The 25,047-nt window shown below is 37.9% G+C and overlaps 1 protein-coding gene across 9 annotated transcripts in view; it reads right to left on the bottom strand.

Moving 5' to 3' along the window:
- The window catches only part of bcas3 (BCAS3 microtubule associated cell migration factor), a 316,950-nt gene extending 293,710 nt beyond the window's left edge, over positions 1-23,240 (bottom strand). For all 9 annotated transcript variants that reach the window (XM_031728566.2, XM_039622793.1, XM_039622792.1 and 6 more), the window contains exons 1-7: positions 23,163-23,240; positions 18,964-19,056; positions 18,016-18,070; positions 17,655-17,730; positions 17,361-17,467; positions 9,024-9,105; positions 5,205-5,277 (exon numbers count right to left, since the gene is read on the bottom strand). In XM_031728566.2, the coding sequence (XP_031584426.1) occupies positions 5,205-5,277; positions 9,024-9,105; positions 17,361-17,467; positions 17,655-17,730; positions 18,016-18,070; positions 18,964-19,034 (464 nt within the window). In that variant the 5' untranslated portion in view covers positions 19,035-19,056; positions 23,163-23,240. The remainder of the gene's footprint in view (positions 1-5,204; positions 5,278-9,023; positions 9,106-17,360; positions 17,468-17,654; positions 17,731-18,015; positions 18,071-18,963; positions 19,057-23,162) is intronic.
- Between the last annotated feature and the right edge of the window lie 1,807 nt (positions 23,241-25,047).

Genomic DNA, 25,047 nt, shown 5'->3' with positions numbered 1-25,047 from the left:
TTCAGAGCAAAACTTTTCATGACTATTTCATCAGCTCTAAAGACAAAATTCACTTGCTAGCATTAAGTAAAATATATTTAGTGCAATAACTCAACAACTAAAAATTAACTTTTAAATCTTTATTGCTCTGCAACCAATAGATCAATAGAAAAGCCCGTGTGCCCTATTAGTCATAAAGGCACAGGACTCCTTGTTAAGGGAGTGACAATGAGCTGCTGGAGGCATGTAAATTCAATTCAATTTTATTTATATAGCGCCAAATCACAACAACAGTCGCCTCAAGGCGCTTTATATTGTAAGGTAGACCCTATGATAATAAAATAAATGCATCACAATTGGGATGTAATAGGGGCTGGTGCAATCTCCACTTACCAAAAGTAGTACAGGAAAGGGAATCATAGCCAAATTATCGGATTCATAAATATCTGTACAAAATTTCAAAGTAATCTAGAAGGTGGCTGCAGGGAAGGACATGCTGGGGAGATTATGTCACTCAGTCGTTATTAGTATATTTCAGCCTGGGCCGAAGTGGTTGAGATTGCCATCTCTAGAGCCCCATGTTTATCATGGATGCAATTTTTGTTATCTTCTAATCGGATTATGTAATCAGAAAGTATGTCTCCCCCAACATCTCATGGCAGCTTCAAAGTAAAGTCATTTCTGGACCTCTTCTGAATATCGGTAGACATGAGACTTCCCCAACTTCATAAAAGTTTTTACTCACAGCCATAAAAAGGCATCTGATTATTTTTGCCCAGTTAAGCCTTAATCTAAGACTGATAGCGAGCCCTCCAACAGTGGGTGTTACTTAACAGCTAACATCTGGAGAAAATTACAATAGTATTGCAATATACTTCAATCTAGAGGAAAGGAAAAGTTTAAACTTTAGTAAAATAAAATATTAATTGCTTTGACCACAGGGGCCTGGCTTAAAGAATGAGGCTGTGGTATAAGTTTGAAAAGTCATTACTAATCATTCAGCCTGTCGGCTGTGTTTATATGCACCACTTCCAGTACTACTGAGTATAATCTGACTTCCTATTTGAAGGAGGAAAACTGGCGAGGCAGAACACATTTTCGACAGACATAAAGCAGACATGGAAGTCAAAATAAACGTTCCACAGTGAAGCCCGAGCCCCTGAGCTCTGCCTATGCACTGCACAAGTATGTATGTGTGTCCACATGTGGGGCAATGAAAAAAGGGGAAGTGAAAGAGCAGATTACAGCTACTCTCATTTCCACGCAGGAGCATGACAAAAGTGTCAGGGAACAATTTGATCAAAATGGTTTTCTCAGTGGAGAACATGACATTCCTTTCCACAAATTGAAGGCAAATTTTGCCAGCCAGGGCAAAAGGAGGACTGTGGATTGTCCTCTGGGCTGACACGGTGTCTAAATACTCCGATCATCTTGAACACAATTGATACGGCTTCACGGCAATTTTGATGCAGGACAAATTACACACGTTCACAGCAGCATCCACCCTCCAGCTAGGATTGGACAGCACATGTTTGTGCGCATGGTCATGGTGTGACAGTGAAGAATACCATAACCTCATGGTGGATAAAAAGCATCACTTCTCCAAATCCCTTAATCTGGTGGCTTGTTTTATACAAATGCTTCACGATTTCCATTTAATACACTTTAGAAAAAGGATACATCCGGTGCACAGAGCAAAACCTGTCATGAAAATGCACTGAAACACTTAGTGCTTAGTGCTTCAATGGGCTTTTGCCATCAAAAGTGTTTGTGTGGGCTAAGTGGAATTTGTTGCCTCCAACCATGTAGTTAATAACCTGTGATATTTCACTAAAGGATTTAAAGCAGATTAAATGCAAATGTGCAGGAGGATGAAATTGTGTTTGCTGTACATTTACTTTGGATTTTGCATGGCACTTACTGTCAGTGTGAGTGGTGGGAGGAGGCAAGCTTCACCCAACCCTCTGTGTAGCTTTTTAGGTTTGTTTTTAAAGTAACACTGCACCATGAAACAGCACCTTATGCCTTATGGGAAATTAGAGTTAGGTAGTAGAAACTGAAATCAAAGCACATCAGCTTGCACCGATAATTTGCATAGTTTGATGCCTCAATGTTTCAAGATTAAAACTATATCCATTTGTCATGTGTTTTCACATTTATTGTGCAAGCATGGCTTATTTGCTTGCCCAATCTCAACAGAAAACACTGGTCAATCACTTAAAAATAGGGTTAAAAGGAGCCATATTTATAAAGGTGACTACTTAGGGTCATGTGTGTTATGCACGTTGTCTCTGAACAGCAGAGTAATGTGATCAACCGATCATATTAGATGAGGAAAATGTTGCCTTGGTAACCATAAAAATGGACATGTGGCTAATGTCATGAAAAGGTCACTTCTAAAACAGACCATGATTTTTTTTTCCAAGCCCCTAACTAAGTGCTTTTATTGGCCAATTAAGCTGTAACCAATAACAATGACATCAATTTAAAAAATAAACAAAAAGAAAAACAACTTTGAATGACTTTTAATAACCACATGTGATACACAAACTCTAGTCTCTTTGATTACCATCTTGGATGTATGCTCACTGTTGTTCCTTTGATTACCTCACCTGCTGTTTAAGGGCTTTTTGATAGGAAAGCTTTTAACCATCTGTCCTTTAAAGGTGTAAGTATGCAATGTATACGACACATGGACACATCTACAGTGGCACTAAAATCCATCCGTCTCATGCCTTTAGACAATAAATGCATTAGTACCTAAGTATTATTATCATGTTTAATTTTTGCATATCAAGTAAAAACAAAATACATCATATTATATATACATTTTTTTTAATTAAAAAATAAGACATCTTTTCTTGCAGTCAAGTTAGCTGTGGACTGACAATTATAGATTTAAAGTGAACTGATGATTCTGTTGTTCCAACACTAGTACCAGACATTTTCAGCCCCACCAGCAACACATAAAATACTTATTTGTAATATAAATAAATAACCTACACAGCCTAGTGTGTAGCATTATTTTAGAAGAAACACAATCAGCAGCGATGCACAAGAGGAGAGAGCAGTGGTGCAATGCATCCGCCTTTTGAAATTGGTGCTCTCAATATAATAAAAAGGGCTGCTTGAGGTGGGCATTCAGGATGTAGAGCACTGTTTATTGTTTGACATACTGCACAACCCTTCAAAAAAGTCTGTCCATGGCCTCAGTGGTGACTGTTCATCCATGTGTATTAACTAGAGTCTAGAAATAGGCCATGCAGTATTAATTCGGATGGTGAAAGAAGTCTATATTGAGGGGACCACATCCTCTCAGCATGTGGAGATGTTGTGAGGGGGTAGATGGAGGTTGGAAATGTCACTCCAGAGAACAAAGCACACTTATTCATCACTGAACTTTTGCCCAAGATATGTGTGCACTCAAACACCCGCAAACAGTTAAGTCGCCTCGGTCTTTCCCATAAAATTTCACTGAGAATCACTTTGAGAATGCTAATACCTGTGGATGTAATTAAAACGACTGAAAATAATAACAACAGCTAGTAGGGGAAGGAAATGTAAATCCTCTCCAGAAATGTGAGCAGACATACACACCAAGGTCTGCAAGGGCACCAGCAGTCTTTACTAATTCCTAAAGCCCACTGGCACTGGTACAGAGTGAAAGGGACGCATATGTAGCTTTACTGTCAAGAAAATCACTGGATCCATACATTGTTTGGACTTTACATATAATCCTTTCCATTGATAAAATTATGTTGAGTGTGCCTGGCTGGAAATCCACAAGTACAGCGCTTTAGCACACATGCTTTTTCCCTTCTCTGGTTTTCCTTTAATTTGCAAATCTTGTAATCTAAGCCTAGAGCTGACTGAACCGACTTCTAAACCAGCACTGCTATAGCAGCCAAGAGTCCAATCTGTTTTCCATTTAAGTGTCAGGACGGCATCCTTTTTGGTGGTTAACAAAAGCTGTTATTTCAAAATGATTATATGCTAAAAATTGTGCGAGGACCTTAGTAAGTTTATGAACAGGCCCGATGGAAAGTACAGCGCCGCACCCGGAAGCTTTTTTCCTTCTCGTCTTTGACCAAAGTGTTATTTACCAAGCACTTCTGTAGAGGGAAGGACCAGGCTGTGCCATTCAGCCAGAGGTCAGGGTTTCTGCTTTTCAACACAGTACATGTTTTCAGCATTAGTGTTGAACGACGCCTGGGTGATTCGCCAAACCGTCAAAACGCTGCCTGTCTCAGTGTCAGTGAGGACATAGGAAAAGCAGAAGCAATGGCAATGGCGTCAGAGAGACAGTGGCGGCAGTTCCTGGAAAACATCAAGAAGGTGGTCTCCATCAAGACCCAGCTGAAGACAGACTTCCTTATTTCATTTCCTGGGGAGGATATATTGAGTTAAATTTTGTGTTGCTCTGGAAGAGCAGCATAAGTAAGTGGAAGAGGGGGAAAGAAGGGAGGGCACGAACTGGGTATAGAGAAGGGAGTGCAAGATGCCTCAGGGTCTGTCACTTTTTAAGTAAGTTTTCTTGCACTAAACAAAGTCATGACATTCTCAGGCCTAACCCTAACAATCCCAGGCTTCTGCACATCTGCTCCATCACCCTTCTCCCAGCCTGTGGGGCATTCAGGTACTGCTCGCATTCCAGTCAACTGCCACTAACAGTCACTAAGCCCACATCGGTGGCTCACCTCAAGTTGCATGTGAAGGGTTCATAACAAAATGTTGGGTGTCCTTTGATGCCTCTTATTTTTAAAAATGACTGTCAGATGGAAAGTGTGTTGTCCTTCATAACATCACCGAGAGTAAAACACTATTGGCAGGTTTTAAAGAAAGGACAGCTAAATCCCACGAGACACAGGTTGCTTTAGTTTCTCACTTTCCAGTAAGTGCACTTTTAATTAGAGCTCCCTTGAAAGTATTTGCCCATTATGCTCTGTCTTTACTAGGCAAAGATAGAGCTTAACAGGCATCTAGTCTTGTCCTGGTATTTAAGTTTAAGACAATATTACAGCACGTCATTTTTTGCCCCTCCACTAGTTAAGCTGTCAGTCAGAGCTCAACTTATCGCATAGAATAGCACAACATTATAGCAGAAAGATGTGAGTCTATAATTTATCACTTATAAACGGAGGGGACGCAAAGTCACTATTTTGCATTGCAGTTTATGGGTGACCGACAGGAAGTGATGTCAGTTTTATAACGAAGCATGAACTCACCCAGAGGACCCCGTGCTCTTGCAGACCCCAAGGAGGGGCCTCTTGTCAGCAAAACTGTCCAGCTTTACAGGACCTGAGGAGGAAGAGGAGTCAGAGGAAGAGCCAGATGAGAAACAGCAGAATCTGCACACAACAAAGAGAGACATTCTTTACCAAACATGTGAGGGCTCGAGCACTCCCCACCCTCATACAACAGGCAGGCTATTACCATGGCAGGAAACGTGCTGATTACATTACTATGGTTGCCCCATAATCCAATTATGGTTGCAAAATATTTTTTGATAAATGGAGATATTTTTTTTCCATCCAAAACATGGAATCACTTAATTTAAAGACTTTGTTTGCTAGTTTCTACTGATTTTCTTCTGTAAACTTGAGCTTAAAGAATAAATGAAGCTTGATGTAAAATCATTTAAAAAAAAAAATAATTTTTGTTCCTCCACAAAAAGTTAATGAAACTCAAAAATGATGAAGATATCTTATTGAAAACGCAAGTGGAAGTCCAGTGGGCATGTGAAAAATGAAGAGAAATCATGCTGCATTAAGTATTACTGATCCCATATTTTTCCCTGACTGTCTCATTTTTGAAGTTTGGCAAAGGATAAGGGGACTGAGTGGATGGGGGTGCTTAGACTGAAGAAGATGTTACCCTTTAGAGGACTGTAATTTGAGGGTTGACAGTAATCAGCCCAAGTTCCTGTGGTATGGCATGAGAGCAAATGTGCCTTCCCTACCAGCCTTTAACACTACCAACAGGATCCTTCTCTCCTTTCATGTTTCTGTCATCAGTCAAGATATTGAGCCGGAACATAAATATGCTCCTTGGAGACTTGGTGAATGGCACATTTAACTAAAAAAAATAAAACATTCTGGGAAGATGCATAGAGTAACTTTGATTTGATTACTATTGCAATGAACAGCAACAGACACAAGTGTATGTTTAAATAATGCTACGACATCGCCCGAAACATCAGGCAACATATTAAACTGCAGGGAATTTCCTCTATCGGGACCAAGCTCTATTGTGAAGACATACAAAGCAACATCCACTGAAAAACAGCATGAAGACCACAGTATCTCCTCAATGCTCATTTGTTATCAGACAGAGAAGTCATTGCTTCATTTTCCAAAACAACAAAAGATCATAGGTTGGAAACGAGATGTGGATAAACGGGTTTACTTCCTTTGGAAAACCAGCTTTTCCTTCTCTATTCCAGGAAAGAGGAACCTTGCCTTATTATAATCAACACCTATTTTCAGGGCTTTACGAGTCCACCCACCCACAGCCTCGTATCCCAGACAATTGGCCTTTTAATGGCTCGTCACAGTGCAACACTGTTTGCACCCTAACAGATTGCAATCAGTGTCCTTCCCTGCAGTGGTACAATTCATATTTATTTTCTGCTGAGAGAATTACTCCCCTCATGTGTCGGGGCTATCTGCTGCTTCTTATTACTGTGGTTTGCTTTTATCCACTTCCAGCACTCCTCAAAAGCTGCCATTGTGTGTTGTTGAAATCTGCCAAAAGACTGGAACATAGACGGCAAACACAAAGACGATTTTCTCACCGAAAAAAAAGCCACAAACCATCTTTCACAGAACCGATTGACACCTGCAGAGATTAAATTTAAACGTCATGCCTGTAAAGAGTCTAATCAGTGGAACAACTCGACCATTTGCACCCTGACTTTGAGAATATGTGAACTGCAATTAATACTGTAGTCAACCTTTGACTGGTGGGACCAGTGCCACATTTGTTTGTCATTACTGGGACTATTTCACTTTGAAAAGACATTACAAATGAAATGAAATGCTTTAACGTTGTTTGTAATTCAGTTCATATAAAAGAGCATTAGGTAAGCAGATCAAATGTGCATTCACAGAACATCATGGGAATTTTTTCCTTACAAAGAAAGGAATCTGAAAGTACTGTGCAATATACTAATTCACAAAAATTCTCATTTTCCTCCTGCATTGTATTTTTCATTTGGACCACACTACATTACTCACAAAAGCAATTCCTAACATGAGTCAAAAGTCAACCTTTTCAGTGAGAAAATCACAAAATGCTGATTTTGAAAGCTTCTATTACACTTTCCAAACCTGCGAGTCCACTTTAGGGTGAGTGACATAAATCTCCCTGTCAGATAGTAAGAGAGGGGGTCTGTGCAGGAGGGTCATGTCCGCGTGCCAGTCTGTTTTTTGTCCATGAGGAATTTACATTACAACGCCCTAATTATGCATATGCATGCATCCAGGTGGTGGATATGGAAGCATTTCACACGTCACTTGGTGAAGCCACAGACTTGTTATCCAGGTGCTGTTTGGTCACTTGAGATGCCAGACTGCAGTTCCTACACAGGTGGTTTCCTTGCTGTACTTAAAGTTCATCTCAGGTTGAAGTTAGGCAGCCTGTGTGATCTCAGCTTTTAGATTAAGAACTACGAGCTTTCTATTGTTGCCCTGCGACAAATTGGCAACCTGTTCAGGGCGTACCCCGCCTGTGGCCCCATTTTAGGCTCCAGCTCAAGACCCTGAATTTGATTAGAGGACGAAAATGTTTTTCATTCTACTTCCTTTTTTTTTTAATAATATTCACAATTTTTTCTGAAATAAAGGTATCAAAAAATCAAAATTAATAATGAACATTGATTCTTTTTCAATGTTTGCTAAAAGAAGATTTTCTGTGGCATCATTTTGTAGCAATCATCCTTGTCAGATTACCGTGGCACGTGTGTAGCATTTATGATATAATAATGACGCAAATACAAAACTTACATTTGATCAAAATGCACTTGGGATGCCCTCTGTTTGGCTAAAATCTTCATGACAAAAGGACACCAATGTCTGCACTACTAGTAATATGGACTACTGACTGAGAGCGGGCTAACAGTAATCGTAGATTTATGACAACATTAGGATGAGGAACCAAGGAGCACTCTTTAATTTTAATGATATAGCACCACTTAAAATGCCCACAACCCAAAACTGCATTAGAATAGGCCATCCGAAATTTAATTTTAAGTGTTGACCTTGGATGCTGAAATCAAGTTAACCAGAGTGGTTTTTTTTCCAGGACAGACATTTCCGAATTATGCTGAAAAGACACTTCAGAAGACTTGCAAAGGAAAAATGTTTAAATGAACTTCCTCCACATCCCTGTGTGGTTTCAGAAGAGACAGAAAAAATCTCAGACAGCATCTGAAGGTGGCACAACACGAGCTGAGATTTTATCTAATACAAGGTACAAGTTTGTGTTCTCTGATAGTTTCATAGTTGAATGCAACTTCTTCTGAAACAGATATGTAGATGTGGAACTTTAATACCACTGATACCATAAAAAAAAGCTACGTAATGATCAGCAGCACTGATGGATGGAAAACATTGAATGTCTCATAATTTCAATCATGCAGTGTGTTTTTGGGAAACCTAAGGTCCTGATACCCACGCAGATGTTACTTTTGATGCGTAACACACAGCTTAACACTGTTGTAGACTTAAATAGCCTTTGAAAGCAAAGACGCTCCATGACAGTAGCAGCCTCCTCTACCAGGCCAATGTCGGCTGCACACTGCAAAACACCATAAATAGCCCGTGCACAGAATACAAATCCCACAGCACATTACCCAAAAGATCCTGCCTCAGCAGCACTGATACAAGAACCGACAACAAATCTTGTTAGCATCACCTGGCAATGATTTTAATGCCGTATAATCATTTCATTACTACTGTATAATTATTCAAGCAAGAATATGCAATATGTGCTTAACTGTAGGTAGGTACATATTATATTGAAGTAAAGGTACTGAAAATACTCACTGTTATGAGGAGCTGGCAGAATGCGAGCAGCTCGCACTGGACCGTGTCGCACTGAGAAAAGCTCTTGAGCTTCTCCTGCCAGCTGAAAAAAATATATATATATTAGACTTGAAAGTAACAGAAGTTCACAAATCAGCACAATAAAAGAGGTATTTTTACTCAGTAGTACAGACCAGAATTAAAAAATCAAAAACAAAACGTATTTAGGTATTAGGCCGCTCCGAGATCTTTATGTCCGGCCACATGGGGAACTGTTTCAAAACACATGTTGCTTTAAAAGCATGCAATTTCTTGTCTTTTTTTTTTTTTTTTTTTTTTAACCAATGATCCGATCTGTTCACACTGTAAGAAAAACAACACTTTTTCTCACCGTGTAAAACTACTTTTCATAGAAAATAGCAGGGTGAGGTAGGGAGGGAGAACGGGGAACATCCACATGGTGGTCTGGTTGTTAAGCTCCAGCCAAACCACGAAGTAAAATCCACCAAGCACAAAATAAAAGTCCCAGTGGCATCACAACACAAATGAGCTGACTCCACTTACAGAGCCAACAAGGAGAGGTTGGGGATGTGGGTTAATGCCAAGTGGGCAGCAGCCCATAATGCCTCTGTAGCAGAACACAAGAAACAGCCAGTGCATCTTAAAATAATTCAGAATTATCTTTGATTTCTGATTTATTGCACATAATGGAATGATGGGAGACCTGTACCTGAATGTTTCATTAACCTTTATTATTTCCACGGTGTCTGTCATCTTTAGCAGTTTTTGGATTTATGCTGTAAATTATGTTTCCATAATTTCATTTTCATCCACTACTTCAGGTACTGGCTTTCTTAATTAACACCCTCATGACTTCTTTGTTGCCAAGATTTTGTGTGACACTATCTTAAAAAACATTAAATAAACAATAAAAAAAAAAAAATCAGAATTTTCAGCTACTATATAATCTTTGGAGGGAACATTTTGCATTATGGACAATGGGAACAATGGGAACAATGGGAACAATGGGAACAATGGGGACGATAGGTTCAATGTAAATTTCTGTATTTTTTGTTAATTATGGCAAATGATTCTTTTTTTCACTTACGTCTGCAACTCTTATCACATTTTTAATGAATCTGAGCACACCGAAAAATGTAATGGTCAAAACTGTAATTTTGTTTTGACCTGACAATGGCAGCATCATTAGTGCAGCAACAGCACTAACCACAAAATAGGGTTCAGTCTGACTTTGAGAGTGAAAAGTGGACAGTGGGAAGGATAAATAAAATATTTTACTCTACCATGAGTCATGCTCACAAATTAATAAAACACACTTAAATGTGTGTAAATGACCGCAGTAATTCAATTTTCCCATTACAAATATGCAGTGTATTGTAGTTTTTCCTTAATAAAGTCAAGGCTGATATTTTCATTTAATTTGTTTCACGTGCATTTTATTTCTTTTAATTGCATAAATATTTGATGATATCTTAGGTCATTTCCCACCCAGAAATATGAACCACATGGAGTGAAATAGCAGACTTAATTTAATAAATTAAAAGGTAAACAAAACATTTGGAAATGCCAGTTTTAGTTTCAAGTCTAAATTTTCAGCAGATTTATCAGCAGCTTCCCAGGCATGGATTAAGCCTAGTCCAAGTCTAAAAGAAAAATTCAATGAATATGGAAAGAAGTTATGGTCTAGAAGTCAGCTTAATTCATGTCTGGGGAAACTGAGCCTAAGGGAGTTGTTGGGGAGACTCCCAACCTCAGTATTTAAAAATCCCTGCCCGGGTGTACGACGGAGTTTCATTAGAAATGTTCTGATGTTTGTGCCAATAAAATACCCAAATTGTAAATACATAAAATTTACAACAATGCATCAAAAAAATAACCCTAAGACTCTGACATCATCAATTTATAAAAGGTTTTTTAATACTAAATGTTAGAGACACATTTTAAGAATAATAAAAACTCAATCATTATTTCATTTTTACTTCATCTTCCACTCTGATTGTCTACTTGAGCCATTTGAGTACATGAACACACAATCTGTTCAGTACTAAAAACAGTCAAACAGTCCAACTTATATAGTGTAGCCAATTATTTACTGAAAAAACACACCACAATACATAAAAAATTATTAGAGAAATAAAAACTACATTTCCAGCAGCTGTTTGTTCATATGTTTGACTGTTGCACAGTTGATGTGTAAGGGCAGTGAGCTTGTCTGTTTCTCACTGCCATCATCATCTGCCTTCACTGAATAAACATGTTCATTCTACCACATTTGCACAGAGTTGAAATTACATTTACAGATAAACAGTAAGAATAATAGAGTTGAACTTAGAGTAGATTTTTAAGTTTGCTGCATTTCTGGTCTTTATTACGGAGCAAATTTAACCACAGTGAAAAGCACTTTAATGTGTGTGTGTGTGCGTGTGTGCGTGTGTGTGTGTGTGTGTGTGTGTGAGTGTGAGAGAGAGAGAGAGAGAGTGTGTATGTGTCCAGCTGGGTTTAGTCTTCATCCATTTATATGTGATGCCAGTATATTGGTGTCTGGTATATGTAATGGCACATTGTTCTAAGCATACAATGCCCCACTTTTCTTTCTCTTTTATGCATTAAATTACAGTGAACCCTGCATTATCACTTTACTAGTGCTTTAATCTGTTTGTTTTAAGTCTTTAAACCCATCTGAGGGGATGATCGCTCTTTTGTGCAATTAGTAGCCTTTTCAAAGTGGCGGATTTGGAGCTGTGTTTTTATTCAAAGTGCTTGAAGCCCAGCTGCGGTAGATTAACACTGAAGACACGGGCAGGTTATACAAGCACTGATAGCAGGAGTAAAAGGAGGTTGGCAGCAGGGTACGATTCCTATGCAGGCAAATGGTCCTGCAAGGGGGAATAATGGAATTTGCTGGATTAAAATGAGAAGAGGGGATGGCTGGAGGTTAATGCGGCGGGTTATTGTGCATTACCCCACTGCTCATCCTCGCCTTACATGGCTCTATATGACATCCACTGCCATCAACAACATACCCAGTATTACATTAGTGGCCAGCGTATGCAATATGCCAAATTGCTTTTTCAAACTTGTTTTCCCTGCATATTATTCATTATATTCATTTCATTTGTGGCACATAATGTTTTTGTGAAATCACAGTGTCTGCTCTTCTGTTTTAATCTCTCAAATGTAATGCCTTAAGCTGTGAACAGATATCTGGGCCATATTCACAAGTGGATACTCTCACGAATACAGCGCTGGACATATTGGGGGTTTGGAGCGAGGAGGTGCCTGACAGTAGCAGGTGCTTGGTCTTCCATAACACACACCACTGAGGTGATGGACACACAGAATGGTGAACTGCTTATGATGCAGATCTGCAACGCAAATTGAAATGTGCCACTCTGTTTTCTCTTCATAATGTAAGGACCAGATCTGAACCCTCAGTCATCTGTCTGTCGACACTGACGATGCTGAGTAAGGATCACCAGTTTGGAGAGCACATCTGTGCAACTCCAATAAAACATAATAGAATATAAAGCACCTTTAGGAATGCTTTTGAAAATGTAAAAGTTTACATTAAGTGCTGCTCATCAAAATCCATGTGTGCATCCTTAAACCCTAATAAATATGCGGAGCGTCTTTCCTTCTCAGGAAAATTCAGCAAAACCATATTTAAGCATTTGAAATAAAGCATTATTTAGATTTATTATAAGCAATAGTCTGTCTCTTTACTGATTTAGCCCCAGTTGCTGCATAGTGTAGCACAATACCATAATAATAGAAGAGAACCGTACATAACCAGGACTGAAAGAGACCTCACAGAAGAAAGGTACATGGATTGAATGCAGGTTCATTACTTCACACCGTGTCAGCTCGGCTGGCGGTCATGTGTAGGTTCAAACAAGATGGCGTGAGGCTGGAATAAAATCTATCCATCAGCTGGTGGGCTTTATTATTGGTTACACCAACACACACTAAAAACCAACCACTCTAAAAGCAACTGGCTTCCTTTTATACTCTACCCATTCAGGTGAGCATCGGCAATTACCCACGTCGGGGGTTAGCAAACCAAACGAGAAAACAAACATCCACATAAGCAAACATCAAACCACAATACAACACATGGAAGACATATTTCTATTCATACAAAGTCCGATAAATAATTCAATAACATATATACGGCAATCAATTATATATAAATTAGAAACACCTTAACCAAAACCTCCCCCACCTGGGCCATTGGTTTACTCCAGGAGCTCATAAGCAGGTGACTGAGCTGCTTTTACTCTTTCACTCCACAACTTGCAAAGGAAGCAAGTAGGAAAAGGTGCGTACTGCTAACACACTTACTAACACACAAATACATGTACAGGAATTTAGGTTTACCAAAACAAATGATAAATTGTGAACAGCTCCAACTCAGGTTCTTTTTCGTGACACAGGTAGGATGACCAGTCCCCCTCTGTCCACAAACAGTTACTTAAATACTAACCTGATAAAGAATCACCAAACCATACATATGTTTCTTTTTTTTTTTATGTTGGTTTAAAAATACAAATCCTCAAGCGAATAAAAATACAGGTAAGGGTAATGGAACCCCTGGTCTCCATTACACACCACTTTTCCATTCGGAAATCATTATGAATATTTCTGTATGTGTGCTCGGTATGCTTTTAAAATTTTCAGCAGTCAAAACTGATTTAAAATTAAGGTGGCTGTGCTCTAGATGGTGAGTGGGTGATCTACAAGTTGGAAGGTCAGTGGATTGATCCCCGGCTCCCCCGGTCCATGTGTCAGATACTGAACTTTAAGTTGCATTTGATGCATCCATAGGGGTGTGAGCGTGTATGTTTAAATGCGCTTAAGTATAGTTAAAAGCACTGCATGAACATCTGTGTGATTGGGTGAATGAGACTTGTGGTAGAAAGCACTTTGCTTCAGTGCTCATGTGCAACAATCTGAGAGTCCCACCACGATGTGTTATGTATTTTAAAATAAAGTAGTTTTTTTACTGTAGATTTACATATTATATAGTCACTGAGGGGAAGGGGGGGGGGCAGTTTAAAACAGGCCAATATTATCGTCTGCTTATCTATCAGTGTCAGCATTTACAATGCCCGACAAATGAAAATTAATAAGTAAAGTGATGGGAGAGATGAGTGCTGATGTTGCATAGTTTGTCCACTCTGCGACTTCTCTTGTGTGTGGAAAACCACAAACACAATCATCAAAGCAGAGAGTAATTGAACAAATAATTAACTACACAGAACAAATGTTTTTTTATTTATGAAATTAGTTCATGGTTTGAGTTTGTGGAGGGAAAAAAAAATAAATAAGCACACCTATATTAGACCCTAGAGTTTTCAAATGAAGATTAACATTTGAATTTTAGTGTTGGTCTAATAAATGCTATTTTAGTCAAGCTCTAATAAACAGGATTTGTTAGTGGACAATGATAAGCCTTGGGAAGGCACATAAATTCAAACTGATTAAAGCATAAATAACCCTACACAGCTATGGAGCTATGGCAGATTAAACAGATTGTATTAGACCTCTCCTTCTGTGTAACTTACATATCAGTGTCTGGATTACAAAAACTCCCCGTGTCCATTCATGTATTAATATTTGTTAAATATAGGAGAGGGTTTTTAACCCTTTTTGTAAGATGGCTCCAACTCCTCGACACATCCACTCACACTCTGAACAGGCATTTTACTTTAGCATTTCATCAACACAATCGCAGACAATTAGTCTATGACAGTCTGCCTCTTATCACGCAGTGCTCGGTAACACCTCTCCAGTGTGAGGTGACGGTAATCTACATCACCTGAACACCTCTGTCAGTATCCATACAACCAGTCAGAGTCCCCACCTCATGAGTCTGTGAAAGCATGTGTGTAAAAGTGTGTTCGTACTCTGGTGAGCCATTACAGAGGGTGTTGGCTTAGCAACTGTCACAAACACTTCACAGCCACTCAAAAGGCAGAGAGCAAGGCACCTTAGGTGCTTACTTAAAAAGCCTGTGAAAAAAAACATAACCCATAAACATCCTGGAAACTCTGAAAACTTAAAAGGAAAACAATAGAAAAGGAAAGTGTGTAATAACAGGCCAGGCTTTGCTGCAGAACTGGTGTCAGTTGCAACAGAAAGGCAGAGAAGGCTATTTTACCGTGTGTGTGTAGCATTGCTAAAACAGCTGTAATCCTTTCCTCCACAATGCAACAGAAAGTCTGCTCACAACACGAGATTTGCCACATCATTCTGGTCAATGTGTGTGATCACGAATAAAGTAAGAGTGTGTCTTTTTAGCCGTGGCCTGTGGATGTTTATAAAGAGACTGATTAAGGACTTTGGTGTGTTTAGATCTCACAGGATGTATGTGAAGTTTGCATATTTCTGTGACAGCCTCCACATGAAAGGCGATACTTGGTGAGCGAAGCCTTCGCAGTGTTGTGGATAATTTGTTAAGTTACAAAGCTGACAAAATCTTCTAATGATTTTCCAAGTTTGACTTTGAAGAAGTCTTTTTTTTAAAGACTAAATAACTTGCCCATTCTGCTGGGTGAGGGCTCTACGAGGTTTAACACTGTCCAAGTTACAAAAACATATTTGAAGACAAGAACTACTTTTCCACCAACATTCTGTAAAAAGAAATACGAGCCAAACAGAACACTTTTGCCCTAAACAACATTTTAGTTTGACTAGTTTTGCCACAGATAATTAATATCTGTGACACAGAGCCGTCCTACAGATAACAGAGGTCACATTAATCCATATCTTGTCAATCAGTAGCATGTCATAACATGGCGGCTTATCAATAGGTCTCCACCTTGTGGCTACACTCAACATGACATTGCAGTGCGGCTGAACTGCAGGGATCACTCACAATACATTTCTAAATTGTCCTGGACACACAATATAACCAACTACATTGTTACATTCTTCTTAAAACATCATTAATTAATATACTCATTATTTTTTATCATAATATTAATAATATTATTTGATAATTGTTACAATTGTTAAAATCATATTATTATGATTAGTACTTGATTAATGTAATTATGTATCCTTCACTTACTGAACTGCACAATCACAATTTACTCACTAGTCTTATTGTAATGTGTCAGTACCATGTGTATTCTTATGTCAACTAGGTGTGAAAGTAAATTTTGTTACTTTAAAAAAAAAAAAATCATAGGTTTCCACAGTCTTGATACATATTGTAATAATGTGAGTACATGAATTTTGATAAGTGGACATGTAGGAGAGTTTCAGCAGTAGCTAACAGTTGTAATGGACTGATTCCCACACTGTTAAAAAGACTCAACCCTGAAGCAAAGAAGGCGCGGGTCAGTGCCAGGCTTTTTAAACCTGTGATAAACACAGACACTGAAAGAACGGCATTAGGTGTTGAATCTCTTTTGCAATCTATTCTGTACTGCAAGAGAATTTTTGAAGTGGCTACACTTGCCAGTGAAGATGTGTGTCAATCACTGCCACTGCTGTGTGAGTTTCTACTCTTTTTTTCATTTTCTCCATAACCTTTACTCACACAAAGGTGGACATGCTTAACAGAGCACTCAGACATGATACGAACTCTGAGAACCGCTACTATTTGTATCAAAGAACAGATAACATGGTCAACATTGCCGGCTAGTGGACACGGACCTACACTGCAATACACTCTAGACTTTAAAGGATGAAGTGATGATTAGGTTAGATCCAGGTTAGCCACAGGGATTCATAAGAATATATTTAGTTGTTTAACTTTATTTTAGTAAGTTTAGCAATATTTTCTAACCTACTTGAGTCATTTTATTTCATTCTTGCTTCTTGTGTGCATTTCAAAGTATGTGACTATAGTTGTGTACAGTTTCACAATCTTTTCATCCATGAAGATAAAGATATAAAATATTCAAAACATTTTCTTAAGAATTTAAATTAATTCAATTAGCAAGATAACTAAAAGCAAACACTCTGAAAAAAAAGAAAAAAGAAATGCTTTCCAACACAGCTATCGTGACAGTACATTACAGTAGAATAAATGGACACCGCTGGTACTTAAATTTTAACAAGCTAGCATTTCATTCAAGTGAATTGCCAGCAAGTATTTTGGCTAAAGCAAGTCACAAACTAATATGCATTTTTTAGTCAGGTCCTGTCAGGTCCAGGAGTACCAAATGTTCATAGCCAAAGCCCAGCACAGTTTATTTCCTCCAACTGCAAAGGCATAACAAATGCTGACAAACTGAAGTGATCACAGTTCTGAAAAGTTAAGGCAGAAAAGGATCAAGTAAAAAAGGATGAGTTCGCAGTTTTAAGGACCAATTAGATGCAACTTACAGATACGCTCCAGATCTGCATTCCATCAGTATAGCCAATCATGAGGCAGAGTGGAGGGTCAGTAGTGCCACTGTGCATCTCCATAAACTCTGGGTTGCGTGCAGTGTCTTTGCAAACAGAAAATGTGTAAAGAGCAATAGTAAATAACAGTAAAGTTAAAACTTGTAACACTGTTACAATACATTGTTGGAAACGCATAATGCATTATAGACTTTTTAAAGTTTTAAATTAGTAGATCAGTGTATACACAGAGGATGACTATGGCTTTTCAATATTTGAGCCATGAGTTCATACCATTAATGTCAGCTTTCTCAAATCGAACCCAAATGATTTTCTCTTTCTCATCAGTGGGTGGAGCCCCAGTATATGCCTGTAGAAAGAAAGAAGGCAAAACAGATACAGCAAAAACATAAACAACACTGAGGAATAATACTAAAGAATGTAAGACCTATCTACAACACTGTATTTGCATTTCCTGGTTTCTAATCGATGTACATCGAGTATCAATAAAACAGTGATATTTAGCATTTATATTTAGCATTTGTTTTCAGTTTGGTTTTTCAATGTTGTATGCAAATTTTCTAATTGCTAATAATGTTGTTGTCTATTCAGTAAAAAATGAATAAAAAAAAAAGTAAAAGTAGAGGAAAGTTACCTGAGGCACTACATCCTGCAGAAAGGTCACAACACTCTCCATGTAAGACTGTTCCCTGTAAAAACAAAAAGCTCATCACAAATGTGCAGAATGCATTGAGAATTACACCGTAACATTAATGCACAGGGTTTTACATAAACAAAGCAAGAGTAAGTATCAAATGGATGTACAGTCAAGAATAGCCCCTCATTTCTTTACATTTTGCTTTCAAAGAGCTGGATTTTTTTGTAATTTTTTGAAGTGTTCTTGAGCAGTAGTTCGCCCGTCTTTCTAGGGGTCCTTCAGTGTTTTTCCAAAGAGCTTTGACCTGAAAACATGATCTCAGTGGAGTGTGGAGTGTGTCCTCAAAAAAATGGAGAAGGCTGAAATATGCCAGAATACACAAAAACTGGACTGAAAATCAACAGCAACAGCTGTTACTGAGTGAATAATCCAAATGTTAAATTCTTGATATGTTAAAAGGCAAAGAACAGTGTATCACAGTCATCTGTAAAACACAGTGGAGCCTCTGTCATAGTTTGGAACTGCATTTGACCAGTGGTGTTGCAAATCTTGTCTGGACCTCAAAATAACTGAAGTAATGTTGGATCATCTTGTCAGAAAATGAAACAAAAAGGAGCGAGTAAACAAAGAAGAGCTTTGGAATATCCTTAAATAAAAGTGCTCATGCCAAATATTGATTATAAAGCTTGTGAGAATTGTACAAAGTTTGTTTTTGCCATATATGTTTGCACGTTTCAATAAATCGCTGCATCCATTTTAATAGCAAAATACCAAGTGATGAGGGGTGGCTTAAGATTTTCTACAGTACTGTGTGAAAACATTTAAAGGAGACCCAATTCATGAGATCACATGAATCATCGAACATCAAGTACATTGTTTCTTATCCTTGGTATTTAGAAATACAGCACATGTGTTTACTAATAGATGACAAAGATTTGTCCTTACGTAGCAGCTTGTGCTCGCACCAAAACCCCTCCAGCACAGCGACTCGGTCTGCGTGGAGAGTCCGAGGCCATTTTGTCCTTTTGGTTTGATATTCTGAAAAGATAAAAAGAGACATTTAGCAAACTGGACTAACTTGACCTGACAAACAAACTGAATGTCGAATGTAAACACTGACATGAAATAAGCAGTTACAATGCGAGAAAAGATGAAGTAGATTTAGGTTTTTAATCTAGATGGTAAAATCCAGCAGAATGTTGATTGTAGAATATCGATTCCTACATAAATATTCAAGGTTAGTTTTTTGCTTCTTTGCTTAGTTCAAAAAGCATTTTTAAATTACAAAGGTCAGATCAACAAAGTCTAGTAACAATAATAACAATGAAACCATAGCCAAAAGGCACTGTGCTTATTTATCCTACCAAAACAATAAAAACACACTGAATCATGCAAATGTAATTTTAAATGTGTACAATGTTGTGTTTTCAGTAGACTGATGGCTGTGACAGCCAATTGAAAATGAGAAATCCCTTTTTTCCCCCAAACAGAAATTAGTGTTTTCTAAAACTATACTTTATTAGGTTCAAAAACAACAAAAAAGAACATCAACAGTGTTTTTCCTGTTTCAGAACAGGCATTTGGTTTGGAACTGAACACAGCATTTTGTTGGATTATTTAAGGAAATCTATGCATTACATTTCATGCTGGTGTTATAAATAGTTTTCAAGTTTAAAATCCTACATGATCATCGCACCACTCATTCAGTACCAAAACATTTTATTTTTCAAGATTAAAGCTTTTAAATTATGACCATCATTTTTATACATGCTCATGCGACACATTATGGTAGGGGGACTACATGGCTTAAACTATAAACATTCTTGTTGTTAGGAAACGCCAACCAAGCTATTTTTCTGCTAAATTCAAACTTGAATTGTCATATGGACAAGAACTACTTTTTATTGACAGCTTATGAGTCTAGGAGATAAAAGCATACCACACCCTCCTCCAATATCTTTTCAAAGCAGTATGGACTGCAGAGAACCCCTATTGATGAACAAATGACACAGCAAGAGATTCTAAGACCACCCGAGCTAATGTAGACAAGCATCCCTGGGACTTAACACAGAGAGGAAGTAGTATATGAACTGATATAGTAAGTATACCAGTTCATATACTACAACAAGTTAATGGTAAACTAGTACCTGGACATAAAGCAGGTAAAATAAGTATTGAACCCGTCACCAATTTCAAAGGTGCTATAGACATGAAATTCTTACAAGATGCTGTTAACAACCCATCCAATCCATACATGCAAAGAAATCAAACTATAGTTGTCCATAAATTAGTGTAATAATGAGAAAACACATGCAAGTTTCTCCAGACAGGAGGTGTCTTGAAGCTGTCATCACCAACAAAGGCTTTTGTACAAAGACTAAAATAAATTTCAGTAAAACGCGTTCAATACTTTTTCCTTGTGTCATTTCTCATTATTACATATAACTTTATGAACATATATGGTTTGATTTCTTTGTATGTGTGACTCGGATGGGTTGTTGCCAACATCTAGTGAGAACCTCATCTCAATAGCACCTTTAGGAATATATTTACTTTGAAAATTGGTGTGCAATACTTATTTCACCCACTGTATGTTTGATATGTTAACATTAGTAAAGACATGTTGATTAAGTTTTTGTCATCACTGGAGATTTACAGAAAAAAAAATTCTCTTAATGTTCCTCTACTAACAAGTGTATCACCCATGTCTAACACACGGAATTGGAAATCTTGCAATGGAGGCCTCCTGACCTGGAGGCATATACATCATACAACATACTTACATTAATTTCTGCATGGACAATAATATTTTTAGTATACTCAAATGCAAAACCATGGATGAACAGTGAAGTCAAATGGCTGCCCTGAGCCAGAAGACGCTGCCTTGAAATCGGGCAAGCCCTAAGCCTCCACTATTGCCAGAGCAAAACCTTGTCATTAGCAATAGTTCTTATAGTACATCTGAAACTGACCTACGAATCAATCAACCATAAAAAAGAGACCTAACTTACTCAAGACATGAACCACTATTTATATATAATAGAACACTGACAATTTTAAATTTATTCTTTAGCTACTTTGTTACTTGTAGCCTGTCAAAACACAAACAAACAAAAAACTATTTGTTCCCATTGCTTTACTCAATCTATACAAAATGTGAAAGATAACACTGTTTGACAGGCATTATGAAGGGGTTCGGAGTAGAGCCTGTACTCCACGTCAAAAGGAGCCAGCTAAGGCTGTCATCTCCAAGGTAAGGTGTTCCACATGTCCTACCAGGAGGTAGGGCTGTGCGATATGAGGAGAATCCAATATTGCAATATTTTTTGGCTATATCACAATACACTATCTATCTATCTATCTATCTATCTATCTATATATATATATGGCAATATGTTTCAATAACCTCAGAAAACAAATGGTATTTGTAACCATATAGTGCCTAACATCGCACTGCTTTACTACTCAGATCGACCGTTCCATGTATATTACAAAAAATCAGAATGAATAGAAATATTTTATTTTAGCCAATTTTTTTAACCATCAGTTGCACAAAGAGGTTTCTCACAAATGACAATACTGTCACAGTATTTCTCTCTCTGTGGTCAAGACTAGAAATTAAAAAGGTGCTCTTTTGTGCTTCCAACATATAAAAAAATTTAAAATAAAAAATTTGATGACCTCAAACCTTTTTTTTTTTGGTGTGTGGGGAGACGTTGACATGCGGAGTTTAAAACAGTCTTAATTTTGCAGTGGAATAAATTCCTGGTACTGCTACTTTTAGTGGCAACAGTTTTATGGCATGTTTCGCAAAATTACCACATTTTGTTCACACAGAAAACTAAAACAGGCCTCAGCTGCCTTACCTAAGTTGATGAGCATTTTCTCTTATAACAATAAAAAACAAATTCTTTCAAAAGGGTAGTTGGAAAATCCAGCACTGAAAGCAGAAATTCAGTGCAACTAAAGTAAATACACCAAGCAGAACAGACGTATTAGTTAAAAAACCTGTAATCAGTGAATCTAAGATAAAAACACCTATAAAACCCAGAATATAAATGGGGTTGGTGCAAAATCTGAGCTTCTGGGAGAGCACAGCCAGTAAGATCTGACAGTGTTCTGACAGTAAACTTACAGAACAGAAGTATGAGGATTTCAAAGTGTTGTCTTATACCTTGTACACTTCGGCAAAAGATATAACATGGTCTTATATCTTATATAGACAGCTAACATTTATAGATCCTACCATGAATTCCCATGGATAGTCCAAATCAGCCGGTAAAACAATAGGACACACACTCTTCCACACATCCTAAGCAACCTGTGGAATTATTCCACAGAATTATATTCTGTGATTATATAATTCCAGCTGGGGAATTGTATTTCAAAGCTAACCTCTGAGCACCAACAGGATCTGAGGAGCTGGACATGGTGGCAATGGATACAGCTGCCACCATGAATTTGAACCAGAGAGCCTGGGGCAGCTATATGCCACGATAATACTGAAGCAGCTGTTTGCTATGCCCCTAGTCAGACAAATACATTCTAGGTCATTTATTTAGACTGCAAACTATGTATACTACACATGGTAATACCAGTGCCTCGACCCTGACACAAACTGACTTGGCGAAATGAAGCATCCCTATAAACTAATGACACAGGGTCTTTATGCATTTAGCCACTTAGTACACCACATTCAGTTATCCTTGTTTTGTCTCTGCAAGCATTCCAAGCAACAACCGGAGCTAATAAGACCACTCGAAAACCGTTATCATCACGCAGGGCAAAAGCTCGTGTAGCGGTAAAGACAAAGCTACATACAGTAAACAACATGCCTGAGAAGCTTGACATTCCTAGCCTCCGTTACATACACGAAACTCTTATTCTGCGAGCTAGTACCACTAGCAGCTAGCGGACCCATTCGGGTAACAACTGTAACAGCTGTCAAGGGAACACAACACAGCCATTGGCTAACGCGAAAGTTGTCTCAGTAGATAACATACGGCTAACATAGCTAGCTAGCATTAGCTGATAAAAGTCCCTTAAAGTGTTGGAAGAATAGAGTTAAAACCCAACAGCTGGAGATACATTTGTCATGTTCAATAAAGCATTATGTTTTATAGCTAGCAGCTATAGTTACGAACCGCGGAGCTGAGTGCTGACAGTCTCCTTGTGTATACACTTCGTTGTGCTCTGAAGCTCTCTGCAAAAAACAGTCAAAACACAAACAGACTAGATTTGCGGAACTGTGTTGTGTCATTGAAAGCCAATCAGATCACGGATACGTTCTCGTCAAACCAATCAAACAACAGCAAAGGCGGAAACAATGATTACGTCGCAAGCCTTTACAACTTAATAGTCATTGTTAACCTCCAAGTCTCTTTAATTTACACTTGGAGACTTCAGAGACTTGAAGTGTCTGTAGTTAAGCAATCAAAAATACTTAGGACTAGTGATAGTGTAGTGAAAAGTAATGCTTCGTGAAACACTAAAACATTTGAAGCAGTTGTGCACGAATTGTATTGAGGTTTCAAAACAATCCGACACAAACAAGCTTTGCACAATTCTAAACAAAGCTACAAATTAGACCAGACTATCAGTAATTATGATCAACACGCTTAGAGAAATCCCCGTTTGTTTATTGTGATAACAATAAATATGTAAAAATTGTGTGTTTTTGTTTTCTGTTCTGTGTCCTGTTCTTTTTGTATATGTGTGTGTTTATTTGCTGCTGATACAACCAAATTTCCCCTTGTGGGACAATTAAAGGATTATTCTATTCTATTCTAACAACATAGGTTTTGTGGCTTTGATTGTTACTTACTTTGTATATACAGGTATCATGTGAATATGGAACAAAACCTCTGAGTAACGGTTCTTCTGCTGAGCCTGGTTCTGCCGGAGGTTTCTTCCTGTTAAAAGGGAGTTTTTCCTTCCCACTGTCGCCAAAGTGCTTGCTCATAGGGGGTCATATGATTGTTGGGTTTTTCTCTGTCTCTATGAAGCGCCTTGAGGCAACTTTTGCTGTGATTTGGCGCTATATAAATAAAATTGAATTGAAGTGAATTGAATTCTACCTTTTTGAATCTATGCCATGAAGAATTAAGACTTTTTTTCAAGTGGACATGAAACACTACATGTGTTTAAGGTACAGTCACTAAGTTTTTGAGGTTATTTAATAGAAAAAAATGATATTGTGGTCATGAATATACATAGATTAGTGTCCAATTAGTCTTCAAAAAAATTCAGTCACTCATACAAACTTATAATTAGTCCATTAAAAACAGAAAATGTGACGGAGGAGCAAGGTGGCTACCACAAACTGCAAACTTGCTCCTATGTAATTTTATAAACAAGTGGAAAAAGAGCAGGCTCAACAAGCACTTTCACTTGTGTGACAGCTGAGACCTGAGTCTGGGAACCACCCCTGGTAGGCAGGGCTGGGATTTCCCCTTTTATAAGCACAGGTGCAGGCGATTAGTTGATCTCTTGTGTGAATCTGGAGCTGTGTGAATGCTTGGTGATGGTGATGATGATTATCATTATTATTATTATTATTATTTTATCAACAGAAAGAATAATAATATTAGGAAAAAGATTTATTATATTTTTATTATATTTTTTAATAAATGGTTTGAAAAAGAATCCTTCCCTCTCACAATTAGCAACTAACAGTAAATCACTGTTATATATAAGCTCTCTCTTGTCTTACTTCTCTCCATCATCTTTGCTATCCCTTTGAAAAAAGTGAGGCTCCATAAATGTTAAAGAGTTAAGTATTACTTCTCAGTTGCAGTGAACAGATAGAAAAAAATGGTAAAATTAAACAGACGAAAGTACAAGAGAAACAATTTAACATAAACTAGTGACACACTCTGGGGCGTGATCAACCCTGGCAGGGCCTCCTTGGATGAGGGTGTCTATTGATAATGGCCGAAACACCCGATGAATCCAAGGTCCACTACTGATGATGTGTCCCAAATCTTAATATGATAATCTAGATCAGATCTCTAATCCCCAAAAAATGGC

This window comes from Oreochromis aureus, linkage group 14 (assembly GCF_013358895.1).
Source record: "Oreochromis aureus strain Israel breed Guangdong linkage group 14, ZZ_aureus, whole genome shotgun sequence".
Taxonomy (NCBI): domain Eukaryota; kingdom Metazoa; phylum Chordata; class Actinopteri; order Cichliformes; family Cichlidae; genus Oreochromis; species Oreochromis aureus.
The sequence above is the reverse complement of the archived record's forward strand: the minus strand, read 5'-3'. Positions and strand labels throughout refer to the sequence as shown.